Source organism: Meriones unguiculatus, chromosome 3 (assembly GCF_030254825.1).
Source record: "Meriones unguiculatus strain TT.TT164.6M chromosome 3, Bangor_MerUng_6.1, whole genome shotgun sequence".
Lineage (NCBI taxonomy): Eukaryota > Metazoa > Chordata > Mammalia > Rodentia > Muridae > Meriones > Meriones unguiculatus.
The window spans coordinates 37,131,227-37,152,403 of NC_083351.1; the positions used below are offsets into that span (position 1 = coordinate 37,131,227).

At 51.4% G+C, this 21,177-nt stretch overlaps 1 protein-coding gene across 1 annotated transcript in view; it reads right to left on the minus strand.

The window, feature by feature from the left end:
* The window catches only part of Gabbr2 (gamma-aminobutyric acid type B receptor subunit 2), a 325,955-nt gene that overhangs the window by 126,976 nt on the left and 177,802 nt on the right, over window positions 1–21,177 (minus strand). The window contains exons 5-6 of the mRNA XM_060379878.1: window positions 9,868–9,933; window positions 5,459–5,659 (exon numbers count right to left, since the gene is read on the minus strand). Coding sequence (XP_060235861.1) covers window positions 5,459–5,659; window positions 9,868–9,933 — 267 coding nt within the window. The remainder of the gene's footprint in view (window positions 1–5,458; window positions 5,660–9,867; window positions 9,934–21,177) is intronic.

Consider the following 21,177-nt stretch of genomic DNA (forward strand, 5'->3'; position numbering starts at 1 on the left):
GCCATCGGGAGGACAAACTCTCATGATTGTCAGAGATAAGGAATAGCTGCCGTAAAGCAGGCCTCCACTGAAAGCTGACAAGTGGTCATGGCCATTGCTCTTCCAGAGGTCATGTTTATCACAAGGGGCTAGAAGTTTCTGAGAAAGACCTGTCCGTAGATGGCTCCCCTTACTCACAGGATGGATCTCAGCGTAGTTTTGAGGGGCAGTTTTTAGGGCTTGGAACATATCTTCCTTCTGAAAACGTGTTAGTCTCTCAGGCTAGCCTCCATGGCTTACAAAGCTGACAAGTGGCTCAGTGCCATGCCAGCAAGACGATCATCTGCTTGACAGGATGTGGGCTCACCCATGCGTATGAGGGAGTTTCTAAGTTGGGGTGAGAAGTGGGCAGCACCATGCCATGGGCTAGGTCCTGGACTAAAGGAGGAGGAGAGAGCGAGCTGAGCACTGGCGTTCCTCTCTCTCTGCTTCCTGGCGGCAGATGCCTGTGAACAGCTGCCCTAACCTCTTGCTGCCATGACATCCCCACTATGACGGACTACCTCCCAAACTGTGAGCCTAAGAAACCCTTCTCCTTTCATCCTTCCTGCCTTCCTTCCTTGAGTTGCTTTTATCATGTAGTTTTTAATGATGAGCCTTGCCCCCACACACAAATCAGCTGATCAAAGTACAAAGAAGCCAGTTGAAGATCAAAGTCAAAACAAACAAAATCTGAACAGTAGCCAGAGAGAAGTGACACATCACTGTTAAAAGGCCGATGTGTGATAGCTGACTTAACCGAGATAACGAAAGGCTGGAGGCCGTGACATCATCAAGCTGGGAGGAAACAACAGATGAGCTAGATGCTACCCCTTGCTAAGAAAACAGTCAGGATTAAAGAAGCAAAGGATGCGTCACACAGCTAGGAGTGGGGAAAAAGTCTCCAGTAGACGATAGCTAAGGAAGGAAAAGGGAAGATTCTTCGGGCAGAAAGAGAATGACCCTAAACAGAAGGGAAATGCTAGAAGGAATAAGAAGAAATGGGACATGCATATAGGAGAACACACATAAGTGATAACCAGCATCTGGACAAGAACATTCTAGAAAATCTTACTGAAGATTAGAGCTTGAGGACTTACACCCTGTGGCGTCCTGCTCTGTTTTACAACTTTCGAGATCAAGATGGGGTAACAGTGGCATCAAGACAAACAGACAGACCATAGAAGACAGAAGAGTGGACAGGAGAGCTGGGTCACGCTGGGTGCGGGTCCTCTGTTCATGACCGAGGTCATGCAGCGGGGGCTGGGAGGAGGGCAGAAGTGACCCCTTCAATAAATGATCCCCTTCAATGACTTATACGAAAAACAAAACAAATATTGATCTTATTTTAGACATGCATGTAAGCATTTGCACATACTTCTTCTATTTGAACATGAAAGTACAGAACAAAACTAAAGGACAAGACAGGAGGCTTAACTGTCTAACTGGGCGAGGAAGGGCAAGACAGGAGCTTTGACAGGACACGGCACTGAACACCTAAGGAGCTGGATGGCATTAAAATGAAGATTTTTTATCCATCAAAAGACACCGAGAGAGAGAGAGAGAGAGAGAGAGAGAGAGAGAGAGAGAGAGAGGTAAGTTTCGGAGAGGGGGAAGAGGAAGGTGCCACACAGAACCTCCCCAGGGATTATCCTGTAGGACACAGAGGGGATTTCTGTCTCTGGCCACCAGTGAGCAAGAAAAAATACGAAAGAGCAACTCAACAACAGGCAGGCAGGGACTGTAGTAGAAAAGTGGGTGAAAGACCCAAAAGGCAATTTAAAAAGATGCTAAAGACCAACCGAAAAAGATAGGAGAGCAAGGGCGGTGGCAACTTGCCTAGTGTGCTTGCTGTAGAACACAAGGACCTGAGTTCGATTCCTAGGACCTACATAAAAATCCGGTGTGGTGACACCTATTTGTTATCCCAGCCCTGGGGAGGCAGAGACAGGCAGTCCCACTGGTCAGCTAGTCTATCCTGTTCAGTGAACTCCGGAACAGCAGGAGACCCGGCCCTCTGAGGAGCAGCACCTCAAGTTGCCCCCTCGTCTCCACATGCTCACATACCCCCATGGACATGCATGTGCACACATATAAAAAGAAAAGAAAAAAGTCCGATCTCATCAGCAGCCAGGGATGCGCAAAGTGAAACTAAAACAGGTTGCCATGTCCCACCCACTGGCTTGGCTAAAATTAAAAAGCTGACAGCACCAAGTGCTGACAATCCTGTGCACAGAGTGGAAGTCCCCCTCTCTGCGGGTGGGTGTGTCAGTTAGTGGGACCACTTTAGAAAGCCGCTTGGCGCTGTCGCTGAGAGACAACAGATGCTCCATTCTGTGACTCAGAAGTGACACCAGACTCTGCACCCAAGAGCGGGGCAAGCAAGCATCCACCACAGCACAGCAGGCCGGAGCAAACCAGAAAAAATGCACGCAAGTGCCCCACCCAGAGAACAAAACGCAGTTCTCGGAAATGAGTGAAAAATGCAAAATCACAGGATTCCCAGACTGAACTACCATGACTAACATGTCCCTTTCCAAGACCCGACTTACAGTCAGCACAATTCTAATAACAACCAGGAGAGGTCTGTGTGCAGGGTGTGTGAAAGATGATGTGATCAAACACATAGAAACTTAAGAGCACTTGCTGCAGGGGAGAGACATCAGAGTCTCGCATCCACCCAGAGATGCACCCGGATGACACTTTCACACCAAGCCACCCAGAGGTCTGCTTACGGTAGGATGGGGGGATTTGCAGCGCAACATCGTGGAATACCATGCAACGCTGAACATGAAACAGCATTGATAACACTGACTCAATCTGTGTTGCAGGGAAGAGGAAAGGCCCACAAGACTTCATGCCTTCAGGGTCAAGAGCAGCTGTCTGCAAAGGAGTCAGAGAGGGGCCCACCATGTAACAGTGAACAAGCTATCCATGACTTCTATGAGATGACAGAGGTATGTCTCCTGCAAATGCCACCTGTGGGCTTCCAGGCCAGCCTCACCAAGGGACCAGAGACTTGGCTATGTTTGAATCTCACTGTCTAGAATGGACTTTCCTTTCCAAGGCTACCTGTCAAGATGGCTGCCAGAGTTCTGGTGGCCTCATTCTAATTCCAACCAACAGAGAAGCTAGAATCCCTCCTTGCTGGGTTTTCTGGAAGTCCGAGGAACACTCATCTCATTGGCCATACTATAAGCCTGGCCACAGCTAGCTTGGAAAGTTAGGGAATGTCCATTTTTCAAAGGACCACGTGTCTGCTTAAGGTCAGAGTCCCATTAGCGGGTAGCAGGAAGGGAGATAAGAGTTCAGCTCTAGACACAGTCTAGTCAAATCTAGTTCAAATCTAGTCAGTGGACCTTCAGAGGCTACCATGCTTTTCCTCCTGAGCCTGTTTCTCTGCCCTGCCCTGTACGGGAGTCTGTGGTGAGATTTCTTGGCTGATGACTGATGGATGTGTGTGTGTGTGTGTGTGTGTGTGTGTGTGTGTGTGTGTGTGTGGTTAGTCTACTGTGTTGGTGTCACCCCTGGGCAGGTGGTCCTCGGCTGTGTAAGGAAGCAGGCTGAGGACGCCAGGGGAGAAAGCCAGAGAGCAGCACTCCTATGGCTTCCGCTTCAGCTCCTGCCTTGGGAGATGTCATGCTTTCAGATGGACATGCAGACCCTTCCGAGGCATCGCCAGCCATGCCACTGAGCTCACGGGGCTCCTGTGGACCATTATGGCTTTCGTTGCCTAAGGCTTGGTTTGGTTAATATCCTGTCAGCCTCCGGGGATTTTTTTCACCCTTACTTTTTGCATTTTTCTCAAACTTTACTATTTTTAAATTAAAATATAGTATACTCTAGATCCAAGGCTCTTAATAACTTGCAAACTCTGACACCCATAAAAATAACATTTACCCAAATGAGAGTTATTTCTGTGCATTCCTCAATGTCTCACTTTTTTTTTTCTGCACACATCGATTTTGATAGGAAAATATTTCTTCCAGCATTTTCTAGCCAGGTGCCAACATGATCTAAGGAGCTGTTTACAGAATCCGTCCTAATGATTTGCTAGTTTTTTGACAAACCAATAAATCACTTGTGGAGAGGTGGCTCTGATTGGGATTAAATAATGAATAAAAACATTTGTCTGCACTTGGTTATAAAGCTTCCCAGGAAATGGACTGGGGCTGCAGGAGCCTGCAGATGAAGCTCTAAACACTTGGCCATGGTGGCGCCCACCTTCAGTTCCAGAACTGGAGAGCAAAGGCAGGTAGGTCTCTGTGGGCTTTAAGGGACAGCCTGGTTACATGGTGAATGGCAGGCTAGCCAGGGCTACACATTGCAACCTTGTCTTAAAAATAGACAAACAAAACCACAACAATGACAAAATCCTCTCTGCGCAGAGGAGGAAGAAGAGGCACACATTACCCTGAGATCTGGTGGCTGGTCAGAGGCTGGTGGATCTCACAGTTCCCTGGGATGCAGCTTCTTGCTTTTCATAATTCTTTTTTTTTGAGACAGGGTTTTAGTATGTAGCCTTGGCTGGCCTGAAACTCCCACGTAGCCAAGGTTGGTTGGCCTGGCACTCCTGAGGGTTAGAATCCCAGGTGTGTGGTGGCACGGCCAGCTGTGGTCGTCTCTATCATTCTGACAGGAGCATTGAGCAAGAGTTTGCACATTGCTGTCCTATGAAGCATCAAGGAAGGGGCATGACTTTAACGGCCCTGGGTAGAAGCTTCAAGGACTTGGGTCCTCTGGGCAAGGTCCTGCTTCCGGCACCAGGATGCCAGTAGCACTGTGCTGCCCCATCGACCCTGCAAGCCCAGGGAGGCAGAGGCTCACCCAGCGGTGAAGGGTGGCTGGGCCCAGCCCTGGCTGGCTGGCCTGCAGCATGTCACCCGAATGTACAGGCACCACCTAACCTGGGGGTGCATTAATGAGTTCGGTATCAGGAGAGAGAGACTTTCTAGGCTGGGAGGGTGGAGAGTCCGATGACATCAGAGGACTCTATTGAAGAAGCAGCTGAAGTATTTTTTAGTTAATGTCAAGGTAGGCTCCTAACGTTCACTGGACCAACACACGAAGGCCACAGATGTGGGAGCCCTCCAGCCCACATCCAGGTCATGGGCACCCGCACACTGTGTGTGGGGGGTGTCTTCACCCCCCAGTGAAGGGAGGGGCCCTGACTGGGTTTGGTGTCTCACAAGCTGGGGCTCCACCTCCGGGGTGTAGGTATCCATGCCTGTATACCCTGTGTCATGCTCCGCCCACCAGGAACTTACACCTCGTTGGAGCCTCATGCGCTCTGGATGGACAGGCAGCCACCTACCCTCATTTCCAAGTGTTGTTGCTCAGAGAGGTCAAGTGCTTGCTAGGGGCAACCCTGAGGAAGGTTGTCAGCTTTTACTAACACAGTCAGCCAGGTTGGCCAGAAGGGGCGGACCCCGATACTGACCTTCCCTGAGATGGTCTTGATCTGTTTGGAGCTCAGGGGCTCGAAGTCCACTCCGATGTAGCCCTCCATGGCGGCCAGGAGGCTCCTGCGCACGCAGCGTGACGAGTTGGCCTCCACGTGGACCTGCTCCCACCACGCGGGCTCGTACCAGCCTGGGATGATCCACTGGTACTTGCTGCCGAACATGCTCTCCTCGAAGGCCTGTGGGGGATGGGCAGAGACTCAGGATCAGTGGGGCTTGGTCAGCGCAAGGCTTATTATCCTTATTCTAGAGATGGCGAAACTGAAAATCAGAGAGGGGAAGTGACTTTTCCAAGACCACACAGCCAGGGAGGGTAGCCAGGCTCAGCCCGCTGACTCTAAGGCCACAAAGCTGGCTGCCCGTTGAAAGCAAGAAGCCTCCAGAATGTTCCAATGTATCTTTATTTTCTATTGCTCCTACTATAGCTGCTTCCTATCAGGAAAAGCATGATTCCCACGGCTTGGACAGTCAGTCAGCTCCTCAGTACTGTCGTGGTCTGCCACACAGGGCTTAGGGTAAAGTCCCTGGGTGACAGTCATGTTCCCATCAGTGACCTGAAAGAAGCTGGGAGGTGTCAGCCTGTATGGAGATGGAGATGCCCAGACACTAAGACAGCTGCACTCCTTGCACTGGGAGGTGAGGCTCTAACCTCCCGAGAAAGCCCCACCCCACAGTGTGCAGGAGCCCATGGCATGGATGTGCTAGAGGGCTCTTCCGTGCAAGCCCAGATCCCACATCTGTGGCCCTCACTAGTGAAGGCTGGGAGACTAACTTGGCATTAACTAAAAAGCGCTTCAGCTGTCTCTTCTCCAGAGTTCTCTGATGTCGTCCGACTCTCTGCTCCCCCATTCTGGACACCATGCGTCTAGTGGTGAAAACTCAGCTCATATTCCAATTGTGCCCAGTCAGATTTCGGCGGTGGGCACGAAGAACTCTCATCATTCACATGCATCTCAAGTCCACAGCTGGGTAAAAGCAGGCAGCAGCTGGGAGCCCTCTGAGGAACAGGGTTCTTCCTCAAAAACGTTGTTTACAAGATGATAATGCTGGGTCCCGACAGAGAACGAGACTTGGGTGTTCTGTTTCATTTTGTTTTGATACAGGGTCTCACCGTGTAGCCCTGGTTGGTCTTGAACTTGTGCTTCTGGAGTGCTGGGTGACAAATGGCAGCATCATTCTGGGAGGGACTAGATTTCTGAACAGGAAATCCCCAAAGGCCCGGCCACTCCACCTGTGTGAGCCCCGCCTCCTGCCTGCCACTGTGAATGACCCACACATTGATCAGGGCCTGGCTGCGTGTGCATTCGGGTTCTCACCCTAGTCTGTGGGGAGTGTGATGTGTCTCCAATACAGACGAAGGCTTCCCAGGTTGAAGGGAGGAATTTCCCTAAAACATGGCTACTAAGAAAAAATGCAGGACTCTAAGGCCATTTTGATATTCCCTTCTTTTAGCAGTACAAAACCTCTTCTGGGCACTTCCTTGATTTTAAAAGCCTCCATTTACAGGGGAGGCATGTTGCTGAGGAGGCACCAGTGACAAGGGAGCAGGGCAGACCCGGGTTCTGACACTAACAGCTGTCAGCACTCACCAGAGCTGTGGGCTGCAGTGTACAGGTGTCAGGATCAAGTCGGTTCTGTGTGCAGCCCTCAGAGCCTCACAGCCCATGTAGGCTGCTCCCTGAGAAACTTTCCAGAAGGCAGAAGCCTGGCCCACGGGGAAGGCAGCACAGGTGTTCATGTCTGAAGCATTTTCTACCACAGTATCCTGGCTCCCAGCCTCTTGCCTCCTACTGCCTTCCTCTCCGCCATCCCTCCTCCTCAGGGCCGCCAGGGGTCCTGCTCGTTTCACCTCCTTGATGCCTGTCCCTGAGTTCCTTGCTTTTTCTCTGTGGGGAGCCTGTGAGTCACATGTGCAGGGTGCGACCATAGGCCAGAGCAAGCACCCACAGACAGGCTCAGTCACACCGTCTGCCAAACCAGGGGGGAGTAGCCACGTGCTGGGCTTCTGCGCTTGCCCCTGTGTGAAGAGCCGCACTCGGGATATGGCGTGCTGAGTGGGCCTGGGACACCTCTTGTGTCCTCTGCCAGATGGAGGGTGGTGCTGTGTCTGTTTGCCTGGGGCCTCCAGGGCTAAGCAGGGCCAGTAGACAGACGGTACTGTCCTGGACGGCTTTACGTGAACTTGACACAAGCTAGAGTCATCAGAGAGGAGACAGCCTCGTCTGAGAAAACGTGATAAGCTTTCCCATCAGCAGAGCAAGAGCAAGTGGGGTGCTGGCCCCCACTCGGTGATGGCTTCAATTAAAAGCCACACCCCCATCAGGCAGGCATCTGTGAGATTATTGCTTACATTTTAGACCCGAGGCAGCTGAGACTGGAGACGTTCAGTGACCTCCCTAAGAACATACAGCTGGCATAGGAGAACCCCAGGCTCTGAACCAATGAACCACACCTCGGCTAATGCCAGCACTGCCCAGGGTTGTAAACAGACACTGCAGTGGCTGGCTCTAACCTCAGGAACACAACAGAGCTCTGCTTTCCCCTGCCGTGTTCTGCCGTGTTCCGCCAAAGTTGTGCTGGTCCCTCTTCGTCCTGCTATGCCCCCACTCTAGGACCAGGAGGGCCTCAAGGTCCCAGCTCTGAGATCACACGCCCTCGATCACCTGTACCTTCTATCCAGAGTGAGGACATTGGTGGACTCTCTCTAGGGCCATTGGTACTGAGAGGCACTTGTCCTATGGCATAGACCATGCATGTCCTCCAGGGCAGGCCTCATCCAAGGTCCAACCCAACACTCCAAGAGCCTCCTTCATGGGTGAGTGACCAGCCAGGGTAAACCCCTCTCAGTCAGAATGGATATTTCTCCAGAGCATAGGCAGGAGGGGAGGTAGGAGAGGAGAAGGGTGGGATGGAGCCCAGCCTGGGCCTGTGGCCGGAGGCTGAGGTGGATGGTCCAAAGCAGATGCCAGGGCTCCTGGAACCACTTCTCTCTGGCACAGCGCCAAGAGAGGCCTCAGTCACACAGGGCTTTGGGTTGGAGCTAGTACCCAAGGCTGCTGTGTGTGTTCATAGCACATAGGAACTGGCCTCTCCTGGGGCAAGGCTCTTCCATTCATCACTTTCTTCCATAGTTCTTAGCTATTTTTTTTTTTTCTCAATGGACACCAAAAGCCTAGGGAAATTGGTAGATGGTTCAAGTCGCCTTCTCCATGCAGGAGCTTGCTTTGCATACTCAAAGAATCCATTTTTCTGGACCCTTTCATGGAGGAAAAGGCTTTCTGATTCTGGAGATGTTGTTGAGTCAGTGCCGGCCTACTCCGGATTTTTTTCTCGGGTTCAGACACCACGGCCATGTTGTTGCTTCTCAGGAAGCTGGTGCCCAGCCTGCCCACTGAGCCACCCTCACAGTCTCCTTTCAACAGCCCACCTACAGACAGGAGTTGCAGGGCGTGCTGAGGGCCGGGCTCGGGATTAGTGAAGAGCGTTTGCTGTCTTAGTTAATGTCCCATGAGGCAGTGCGGTAGGGCAACCACTCTCACTTTTTCAGAGGTGTTCTCCGAAGCTGTAGGCCCAATGCCAGCGGAGCAGCTGTTGCGCCTCAGGGGGCCGGCTGACTCCAGCGTCACCTCCAGCAGTCTTCTACAGCGTCACTTCAACGTTCTCGCTTTGCTCCTGAGCTGGCAGGCTAGGGTGACCTGTGTGTCCTTGTCCTCTAGCCACCTGTCTGATGTCACTCCTGGGCCTGCTGGGTTCCTGCACCTCTTCAGTCAGCCTCACCTTCTAGGCTTGTCCTCAGCCTCCTTCGTTTTTCCCACCTTGGCTGTGTCGTGACGAATTTACAGCTTCTATGTGCCCGCTGTTCAAACCTCAGCCAAGTTATGGACAAAAAGGGCAAGAGTTCTCTGTTGAGAACCTCCGCCCCTTGCTGGAGAGCACGGTTTTAGAGAGGTCGTGTAACTGGCTGTCACTTGGTGGACTTCCCTCCTGACTGAGGGGGAGAGGTGGAGCCAAGCACAGCAGTGGAAGCAGGCATGGTTCCCGAGTGGGACCCCAACAAGTAAAGGGCGCCAGGAGCAGATTGCCCCCAGAGTCAAGGTTCCGCTCCCATGGTGGCTGATGATACTGGAAGGCCCCTCTCCTCTCACATGGCTACTGAACAGGTTAAGTTGGATGAAGTATGAAAACACCTTTTCTATATAAAAGCACCACGTCAGTCCATCTGGGGTGTGTCCCACAGGGACTCAGAAAAGCCCAAGGGCTGCCACAGCACCCCCGGCTCTCCTGTGACTGCCCCCTCCCACTGCAGCTGCCGATGCCAGGAAGTCTGACTCCAGGCTTGAGATGGGTGACCCCAGGATTCCTACAGCCCGGACGGAGCCTCACTTACACAACAGAAGACTTTCGCCGCCATGTTCTGGTCAAACTGGCCAAGGATGATCCGCACGTCGTTCCCCTGCAGGCAGAAGAGGAAGCGAAGGTAACTGACAACAGTCTCAGAACTAGGACCAGGGGACCGTCCCATGCCCGGATTCATAGCCAAGAGCTCTGCCGACGGGGGAAGTGAAGCTCCGCTGTGCTGTGTACCCAGAGACTGGCTGCGCTGCTCTGGGCTGATCTGCCCAGAGCAGATCACCCTCCTCCCTTTCATGGGTGACTCTGGGACAACCAGCACAGCATGGACACTTCCTTCCCCCTTTACCAAGGATGCTGGGCTATCTTGAATCTTCTTTCTCATTTTACCTACAGGGAAACTGAGGCTAGAGGAGGGTGACAGAGCCAGGACCCAGGCCAGCCATACTTTCCATAAGGTCGTGAACTTTTCTATTCCCTTGACAGTCAGTCCCTGGAGATGTCCTTTGAGATTGCAGGGCTCCCCAGTTCATAGCTTTGGGGGTGTTTGGAGTCATATTAAAATCTTAGTGACATCCACAAGCCTCAGGTGGCTTCAGGTATCTCCCTTTCTCATCTCAGCTTCTCTTTGCTCCTCTGAAAAATGGGGACAGTGGTGGCACTTCTCTTGTATGCATTCTGGGATGACTGAGCAAAGCACCCTTCAATAGGTGCTTAACTCGGTGCCTGGCACACAATACGAACCCACTGAATGCTGGCTACCCATGTGTTTATAACTGCCCCAGCTCATCTTTCTTTCTGCCCGCAAGCTCTACCTTGCCATGCACTGGTTATTGCAGTGTGGCTAACTGATGTGCGTTGCAGAAAAAAAGCATATGAAACCCACTCATTCATTCACCAAATATCTACCAAGCCCCTGCCTGAGGTTCTTGGCCATTTTTTTGGGGACTGAGACCCAGCCTGGGCCCTGCCATCAAAAGGCCTGTTGGGTACTGGCTGGCACCTGATCCCCCCCTGTGGCTTCCTGACACAGCTTTCCAGGAGGCACCATCTCCCTGTTGGCCTTTGTCCTCTCCAGACACCTCAGGCCCTCCAATGGTGGTGGTGGTGGTGGGCAGGAAGCATGTCTTCAAAGATGAGTTTTTAGCTGCTTTTAAAATTGGAAAGTGCTGACTTGGAGGCCATCTTACTCATCATGCGTGTTAGCGAAATAAAGAAAGCCCTGTGCTAAAACTAGCCTTCGCTTGCAAGTAAGAATGGAAAGAAGAGGGGGAAAAAACCCCACAGTTGCTCAGAAAAGGACTTTAAAGGGTCGCTTGCAGAAGCTGGAGGAAGGCGAGCCTTTGTCTCTGCAGTCTGCCGGGCTATAAAAAGTTTCAGGCTGCTTCCATTCTGCGGCTGAGCTCCCAGGAACACGCCAGCCTTCCCATTATTGGTTGAAATCTTTTTACATCACTCACTGCTAACAATGCCCACCTGTCCATCTGTTTATCTATTTGTCCCATCCACCCATCATTTATTCACCCATCTTTCAGGTTTATTGTGCATCTGGACTGCTAGCCCCATTTACTAAACATGGTACAGCAAAAAAGCCAATTGGGTTTCAGAGTCAGAGAAACTGGGTTCTGATCCCAGCCCCATGCCTGGGCCCTGCTGTCCGAAGACAACACCTTGTCATGTCTGAAACAGACGCTGCTTTCCTTGCTTTGCCCCTGCTTTCCACAGAACACCTCTCTTGGTGTCTTCTGGCTCCTGCAGCTCAACGTGTCCCAAGCTGCTCTCTCGTTTTTTTCTACAGGCCCCTTCTTCCTCCTGTTTCTGTCTCAGGGAGTGGTGCCACAGCCTCCCACTCACTGAGTCTGAGACTGGAGTCATCTTCCACTCACTGCTCCCCTTCCCTCCCAACTCCCAGCCCCTGCTTGCTGTTCCACCTGTTCACCAGCTCCAGAGCCATCCTGTCCCTGCAGCCCTATGCTCTGGGTTTGGTCAACATTCCTCTTCTCTTAGAGGATAGCTGGACCCTTGCCTTCACTCTACTGTGTTCATTGGCTACCATGTCTGTGGAGGAGGAAGAGTCCTGGCCAACTCCAGACCTGACTGGAGAAATTTGACATGGCTCCCCAAGGTAGAGCAAACACTCATCAGAGTTTCTTAGTAGCTTGAGGTTCTTCTCCAACTGTCTCCTGCATGACATTTTCACTACTTTTCTATGGAGTAAGAAAGAACTACCTGTCTGACACACCTGTTTGCCACTCACCCAACCACCCACCCATCCACCTGTTGGTTTATGCATCCATATACCTGTCTACCAATCTACTCATCCATTAATCCAACCACCAATTCATCCACCTGTCTGTCCATCCACTCATCCATTCATACACCCTCCAATAATCCTCCTACACACCAACTCACCTACCCATCCACCCACCCATTCACCTACCCATCCACCCACCCATCCATCATCCATCCATCCATCCATCCATCCATCCATCCATCCATCCATTCATCCATCCACCCATCCATCCATGCTTCCTCTCTCATTCTGTCCTCTCCTCTTTTGTACAAGCTGTACATCCCTAGTGTCCTCCCCCGACACCCCATCTATTACTCTCTTGACTCACTGCAGCTCACCCTTTGTCTTAGCTCTGGCGCCCTTACTTACCATGTCACTGACTCATCAAGCTCAGTGGCCATTCCCCTCTGGGCTGAGAGTCCCTACATTTCTCTCCGTAATGGCCCAAATTCACTTTTATTTTGTCTTCTCCCGACCCAAGGGCAGAATGACTCCCTTCCGGCCTCAGGGCCAGCACAGGGGGTGATGGATATAGTGGTAAGTGTACACGAGGCCTGATCCTGGAAGAGGATGCTGACATAGCACTGGACCCCATGGTCAGCCCTTGGCTGCTCAGCAGCTGACAGACATGACTGTCCCTGTACCCTGCCAGTTCCGGGGCCTGGTACTGACTGGGTTCACATATCTGTTTCTCAAACGGACCGAAAGACCCAGATCTTCATGGTGACCAACTCAATACCTGCTGACAGATAAAAAACCAGCTCTGCCACTCCATTAGTCCAGTTAGTGTCTCTGTTGCCATGGCAACTATACTGCAAAGACCACTTGGCTATGGGCTCCCAAGCTGTCAGGTTTAGATGGGCCTGAAGAATCATGGATCCAGGAAGCCACTTCCTAAAGCGGCCAATAGACCCCTCAGCTGGGCAGCACCCAGAGTTGGACTCTCTCTGGTGCTCAGGACCCTCAGAGGGTTCTGAATAAAGACTTGTGAACCAGGAAGCCCCTGAAGCAGAAAGCTATTCCTGGCTACTATGCTTCTGGAGAGCAGGAGGGGCATGTTCTAAGCCAGGAAGACAGGGAAGAGCCTGTGCCACTGTAGGGGTAAGGTGGCATCTGAGGGGTTGTATGGAGGGCTGTGTTCCTTCACCCTGGAGTGGCGCTTGTTTGTGGGTCCTAGGGCTGGGGATAAGGAAGATCTATGGAGGATGGCCAATTTTTTGCACACACCACACACACCACACACCACACACACACACACACACACACACACACGTGAAAGATAAAGTCCGTGCAGGCAATGACCCTATCTCTGGCCAGTGCCCCACCCTGCCAGGGCTGGAGCTCTCCTTCCTGGTCTAAGGGCCTGGGGCAGTTTAAGAAGCACTGAGAACAAAGCTCCATGAAGCAGGTAATCTCAGCCAAAGCAGGGAGACACACAATCAAAGCCAGCCTGCACCATGTAGAGAGAGCCTGAAGCTCAGCTATACAGAGCTTGTCTAGAATGCACGAAGCCCTAGGTTCAAACCCCTGCACTGAAAATTAAATAACTAAGAGTAGGGCAAATGGAGAAAGAGCTAGGTGTTTCCCTGCAGGCATAAATGACAGACGAGGGCTGTGATCTCCAGAGAACAAGACCATGGCTGATGGTACTGACTGGAAAATCCCAACCTTTATGACCTTCTGGGACCTCCTGGAGTGAAGGTGGGTGAGTCAGGACAGATGACAGCTTCCATGATGGTCCCAAGTGATCCTTCCATAGAGGCCTGCATTCACACCCTGTGAGGCCACTGCATTCTGAATGAGGTAGCCATGGGTGGAGGCAGGGACACAAGTGAGGAGGGCTGCAAGTGAGGAGGGCTTCTTAGATCCACTCAGACGCTCACACCCAGAACCCTTCCCAGACTCCCAGTTCCCAGAATACCCATCAACACACAGGACATGCCCTAGCCCTGGGTAGATGTCCTTTCTACTTTCTTAGCCCTCTTTCATTCAGTGCTCTTGTCTCCAGGACCTTTACGGGGCCTAAAACCACACACTTATGAATGACCACCCAATCCACTGAATGAGTTTAACTCCAGTTTGAGAGAGTGCTAACATGTGAAGAACCCTCAAGTGCCATCTGGCTGGCAAATGGCATCTGTGCCTTTTCCTGAGAGGGACACCATTGTCATGCCATCTTGAGCAACTAAAGCTCAAAGAATTCAGCTGTGATCAAAGGACAGGCCAATCAGTTCATGTCAGAGACAGTCCTTGTCCCCATTACTATGGAACCCACTTGGGCACTGAACTGCCATGGGCTACATCTGTGCAGGGGTTCCAGGCCATCTCCATGAGTGGTCTTTAGTTGGACTGAGGGAGAGACATGGGTGGGAAAGAGGGAGGGATGGTGGGTTTGGGAGGGGAGGTGGGAGGGAGCTACAGGGGGATTACAAAGTGAATAAACTATAATTAATAAAAATAAATATAAATTAAAAAAAGAATTCAGCTGCAGATGCTGGGATCACTCTGGACCTCAAGCTGCAACGAGCATGGATGTCAACAGTTTTACCCTTTGTCCCTTCTCTGAGAAGTGCATAGAGCTGAAGGGGGAAGATCATGCTATATGTACTGGAAGACAGTGGCTATCAACAGACAAGGGGAGGAAACATGCTTTGTATAGATACCAGATCTATGGGGTGTCTGCTGGCGTTCTTGGCTAGCCTTCTTACTGCCTCATTCTGCTTCTAGCCTTCTCTTTCAGTCACTATTACACATCCCCTCAGGCCCAGATCCAAGGGACTCCAGCTCTGGATTCCAAAGCACATAGGTAGGGAGTGGTGGCTACCATCACTAGATGCCAGCTAAGTGCGGACCTAAAACCTCAGGGCTGGCCTATCTAGAGATCCCAGGCTGAGTGAGACAGCACCACCCCAACTGGTCTGGGCTGCAGAGCTCAGCATTAAGTGTGTGGAGCCACTCAGGAAAATCCAGGCAGGTCACACATTGGCCATGAGTGGCACACACTGTCCTGGGTCACTAAAGAGCCGGAGGCTGCACCAGAGCACCCTGAGGCTCCAGCACAGCTTGGAAGCCTTCTTGGCACTGGAGTGTGGGGTCCTGAAAGCAAGGTGAGGGTCACCAACACAGACCTCTAGGTCATCCAGAACCTCCTGTGAGCCTCCTCCCTTCACCACAGGGATGCCAAAACCACGATTCCATGTACCACACGATGAGAGGATGAGAGGACATGAACAACCAAGCTGTGGAAGACTGGCCTGGCATGGAAGGGCCAGCAGTGACAGTCTCTAAGGTGCTGGTTCACACAGACTCCAGAATGAACCAAAACTTGCCTTAGACCTTTCTTCCTCCTCCCACCTGACATACCCCTAAAGGCATAGCAGCAGGAAACATGTCCTCACATTCTAGGAAAGGGGACAGCCCACAGCAGCCCACCGGCAATGTGTGACATTTCTTTAATTCATGTATATTTAGCTTTCCAATAATATATCTGGCTTCAGATAAAAATACTGCTCTTTCTTCTCTATGTCTCTGAGCAAAACTGGCCTCGGGGCCAGTGCACCATGGTTACTGTTTGGTTGGGCGCCCTAAGGCCTGGGCTTCTTGCCTGAATGGATGTGGTGTGGTTGGCTCAGGAAAAGGGAGACAGTCCCCACCAAGATGGTGCTAGCCAGTCAGGGAAAGGAGTAACCCATTCTGGCTAGGGTTCTCCCATGGAGCAGGCTGCTCCTTCAGAGTCTCTCTGTGCAGGGTAGGGTCCTCCCACAGACATCCACAGCCCAGTCCCAGAGTCTGTGCTGATGTGATGCCCCCCAGCATGAGGCTCAAGCTTCAGGATGAGCTAAGGCAGTTGATCTGAAACGAGAGGGGCTTCTACTCCGAGAGACAGGCTGACCGACACAGGTGGCTCTGAAGACAGCGCAGGAGGCCACTAGTCATGGCACAGAGACATGCCCTCCCCTCGAAGCTCCAGAAGGAATCAGCCCTGGGGATACGTGTCAAATCACTGCTCGCCAAGACATGCGCTTGGCTTCTGGCTTCGAGGCCAGGAAGACATACCTGTGTGGTTTGTATCCACACAGCTTTGCCCCATCAGCCATAGCAAATGAACGTGCCTCCCTCTGCCCTGTGAGTCCTACGCTGAGATGGAGGCTACCACCCTCTCCTCTTTGGTGGGCTCTGAGATCTCTTTGCCATTGCTGACCTGCTGGTAGCTTTCCTGACCAATGCTGGTTCCCCTCAGTGCTGTCTGAGCCACAGAAACGCTTATCAGTGTTGGACTATTTTTACGACTCACTCAAAAATAGGTTCCTCTTTTTAGAGTCAGAAACCAGGATCCAGCAGGTGTACTGAGTCTTCTGACAAAGAGCCTAGAAGATGTCATCTACAACATTTATACTTAAGAACCGCACAACCTAGTTACAGAAACTCCAAAGACACCTCAAAATAGTCCGAAAAGTTTACAGTTTTGCATGGGACCCCATTCACAGCTATCCTGGGTTGCACGTGGCCTTCAGGATGCATGATACATTGCTGGGGCCCAGCTTTTCGCAGACATTTAAAGGTGAGTGCTAGGGCTTTCTGCCCAGTCTGGGCCCTGCTGACTCCCACGCCCTTCCTCCCACCTGCCCTCCCCTCCATGAGTGGAAGCCGCAGAGCCACCTCCTTCCTGCTGTGTTGCTGAGAAGGCTCGTAAGGGAGAGGCTGCCTTTCACCCTTTGCATGTGAGCGTTATCCAGAGTGTTCAGAGGCTATGGAAGAACCCTCTGGCTGCTGAGGAGAAGATGGGCACGAAGCCGGGACCAGGCTGTGGTGGCTACATGCTGTCCTGCAGCCTCACCTCTGAGCTGCAACCCCATCAGGCTGCTGCATGACCTCCAGCATGGTGTTAACTTTCTTGAGCTCCATTTTGTCAACTTGTAAAATGGGGATAATAACATTTCCTAGAGAGGGCCAGCTAGTAAACAGTCTCAGTTTCGCGGGCAGTTACTCTCCGTGGCAATTACTTTGTTCTGCTGCTGTAGCACAGCAGCAGCCAAAAGCAGTGTTCTAAATGAATGTGTTACAATAAAACTTTATTTGTAAAAACAGAATGGAGGGCCAGATTTAGCCCATTAGCCATCACTTGCTTGCTGCTATTGTATAGTAACTGGGAGGATTAAAAGAACGAACAAATCTGAGCACAAATCAAGTACTGGACAGTGTCTGTCGAGGATGTTGAAGCAGAAGCATGGGTTGAGGCCAGAGGACAGGCTGTAATGATATCAGAGACAGAAAACCAGCTTGCAGATGACTCTGCTTTCCTAGCAGTACTACAGGCTCAAGGATACCCTCTCCACAACAACCACACGGTGGTTGCCCTGTGGGTCCCGGGGCCATATGGTTCTCACAGTCTCCTGCTTTTTCACTGCTTTTACAGGGACTTCCTGTAAAATTATTTATTTCATAATTATTTCAGGATGGGACATGCCATGGATTCATCTTTTTATTCTTGTCATTTTCTCGCCTAGTTGTTCTTGGGTTTCTAATATGACTCCAGCTGTGAATTCTTCAATCTTGGGAGTGTCCTGCCTGTGGAGACCACCATACAAGCCTGTTTAGTGGATGGTGGTAGCTGAGGCAGGAAGAGAAAGGAAATGCAGGCTTGCTTTATCCAAAGCCTGTACCCACACAGCTTTGTCCCATCAGCCATGGAAATGAACGTGCTTCCCTCTGACCTGTGAGTCCCACCCTGAGATGGAGGCTACTGCCCTCTCCTGTGTCATTGGGCCCTAAGCTCTCTTTGCCATTGTTGACCTGCTGGTAGCTTTCCTGGACAATGCTGGTTTCCCTCTGTGCTGTCTGAGCCACAGGAATGCTTACCCGTGTTGGACTGAGCTCCTGTTTGGGATAAGGAAGAAATGTGCATCACGGGAAAGCTACACAGCAAAGAGAATGCACTTGAGAAGCATTAAAAGGGAAATAGCAGTTATGCGTTTAACTGTGAAAAAGAAGGAGTGCTAAAAGGGAGTGTCCTTCTCTGTATGTCAGCAAGCTGTCATCTGGAGCCATGACAGTCCATGTGCTTGGTCATCTCGTGGCATTGTCCCCTCAGCTACAGCAGGCCTGCCCAGTGCCTGTTTCTCCACCTCCCTTCGGCAGGACTATGGCTGGCTGTGCCCAGACCTCTGCCCAGCCTTTAGCACTTGACATCTGCATCACTTTGTTACAAGTTGTTGGTAGAGGACACTGTGGTGTGTTCTGTACTCCAGGAACTCGAGAGGAGGAGGCAGGATGATCACTCCTTCAAGACCAGGCTGGGACACACAGATCCTATCTCAAAAACAAAGCCAAGCCAAACACAAAACAAAACGACAACAAAAATAACACCTACACAACAACAGAAACAAACGCAAAAAACCACAATCCGCAGCCACTGACATTTTCGTGGTGAAGCGGATCCATTCGGATTTCTGGTCAAAATTACTGTTTGGTCTGCAATGGCCTACTTGGAGTATTCTGTTTTAAAGGCTTCATTCTGTTTGGACACATGGACCAGATCATCCTTGCTGCTGTCTTCCGTGCTCTGCCAGCTTTGGGTTCCATTTACCACCATGCTGTTCGGAGGGCCCTTCAGCTCACATTTATCTCAGGTTTCTCTAGCTACAATTTTAGATTCTAGGTGGCAATAGAGGGTGTGATCAGGGGGAGGTGATCACACCAGCCACTGAGTTCATGTCAGAGACAGTCCCTGTTCCCCTTACTAGGGATCCCACTTGGATACTGAGCTGCCATGGGCTACATCTGTGCAGGGGTTCTAGGCTATCTCCATGCATGGTCCTTTGTTGGAGTATCAGTTTCAGGAAAGACCCCTGGGCCCAGATTTCTTGGTTTTGTTGCTCTCTTTATGGAGCAGGGTCTCACACTAGTGGGACAAGCGCTCCACTGCTCAGCTCACCTCATCCCCCTCCCACTGTCAGCAGTGGCAATGAGCCTGCCTCTTTTGGGTCTCTTCTCTTAGTGAGACCAAGAGTTTGACGACTGTTTTTGAAATTCTCCACTTCTCGGAATCTTAGGGTGCAATTTGGATGTCATATCTCTGTTACTGTTGTGGTACCCGTTTCTGCATTCTATGTTAAGTTGCATGCTCTTTCTCATCATTTGCACCAGTTATTTAGACTTAGCTCTTTCCCCTGATTCTGGGATCCCTGCTTGGCTGTCTCTGTCTTGACCTCAGCTATAAAGTGTGCCATTGCTCCCAGCTGGCTCTCAGGACCACCTTCCAGAAGGGTTCCTGACTGGTACATCATGTGACCTCACGTAGTAATGTGTATGTCCTAGTTGCTCCGTTAACCCTGGGGTTTCACGGTACAAAGAAGCCAGAGGGCAGCTTGGGTTTGAGAGCCTTGTGGGAAGTTTGACTCCTCCCACCTCCCAACCACATCTCTGACTAGATATTTGCGAGGTTTATCCTTAAAGTTTGTACATTAACACATCTGTTAAAACGAATCTAGTTGTCCTTTCCTATCGCAAAGTGGCTAGGCCACAGACAGCAGCTAGCTAGCCAGTACAAACAGTTTCACATTTCTGTGCAAACTATGGATTTGGCGGTTCAACAATGGTCAAATATTGGCAATTTCATTGTGATCCAGGTTTGAGCCAAGCCTATACTGTGTGCGTTGGATGTGTGGAGACCGTTCATGTATGTGTACATGAGTGTTGAGGCCAGAGGTCAATCTCAGGGGTCATTTCTACTGTTACCATGGCGGACAGCACCTCCCACTGGAGCTAGCCCGTTAGGCCAGGCAGCTGGCCAGTGCGGCCCAGGAATCCACCGGTTTTCCTCCCCAGTGCTGGGTGGGATTACAAGCACCCACCGCCATGCCTGGCCCTTTGTGGGGATAGGCCTCTGGCCCTTGTACTTGTGTTTTACCAATCAAACCACCTTTCCAGGTCCCCTGTCCTCAGCTGTCCCTGTTCTCTTACTGCAGAATGTACTAGAGCCCAGATTGTGGCTGCCCTGTGAGCTGTAGCTCCTGGAGCTTCTATTTTGGTTCAGCCTCGCGCGTCCTGGTGTCCTCTCAGCCCTCTCCTCCAGGCTCACACTGTCATCTTTTCTCTCATTGGATTGATCGTGCCGGCTATTTCCTCCGAATTCTGGAAGAGTGTCTCAAGTGCATCCTCCACACCATTGATTTTTTTTTCTCTTGGCCCTGGCTCTGCTCTCTGCTGCCTCTGCTGCACATTCCTGTCTTGTCATCTGATCTGTAGCTTCTTCTCTGTCCTTGGTGGCCCTGCCTCACACAGCCCACACCAAAGCAGCGGCTTGCCTTTCCTCCAGGCCCTTCAGAACTTCCCGCCTGTTCTCAGTTCTGAGTATCTTATCCGCGGTTCCTCAGTTGTCTTTGCTCTCTAGACATTCATGTACAGCTTCTTGAACAATTAGGTTTGAATCTAGGTGATGAGAGATGCTTCTGGAAGCTTGCGTTTTAATGGGGGGGGGCTAAAATAAAGAGATGGATAGTCTATCTAATGTGTGTGTGTGTGTGTGTGTGTGTGTGTGTGTGTGTGTGGTTCCTCCAAAAGGTATGCTGGAAGTCTAACCCCAGTATCCTGCAATGTGACCCCACGTGAAAGCAGGGTCAGTAGCAGAGGATATCTGTAACCAGCATTGTGGTACAATGGAAAGGGCTGACTCTTAGCTCAGGATGAGGAGTGTCCTGATGAGAGGACAGTGTGGAGGAGGGAGGGGGTGCACCAGAGGTGGAGCTAGAACTTGGCAGCTGCAGGTCAGGAGCTTCTGGGACTGTGGACTCCAGAGGCGGAGGGAAAGGCAAGCTTGGCGAACACATGGCGCCACCCGTACCCCAACCTCCGCCTGCACCCCAGCATCTAGAACCAGGCAAGAGAGCACACACTCCTGCTGCCGAGCCACACCACACTGTAGCACAGCGAGGGCAGCCCCAGGGAACAAGCGCAGATGTGGATCCTTGAGATGGAGACGGTCAGGAGAAGGGGCGGTGCCTCCTGGCCCTGTCCCTAGCCTCTGGCCTATGCAGTGCTAGCATCTTTTCTCCA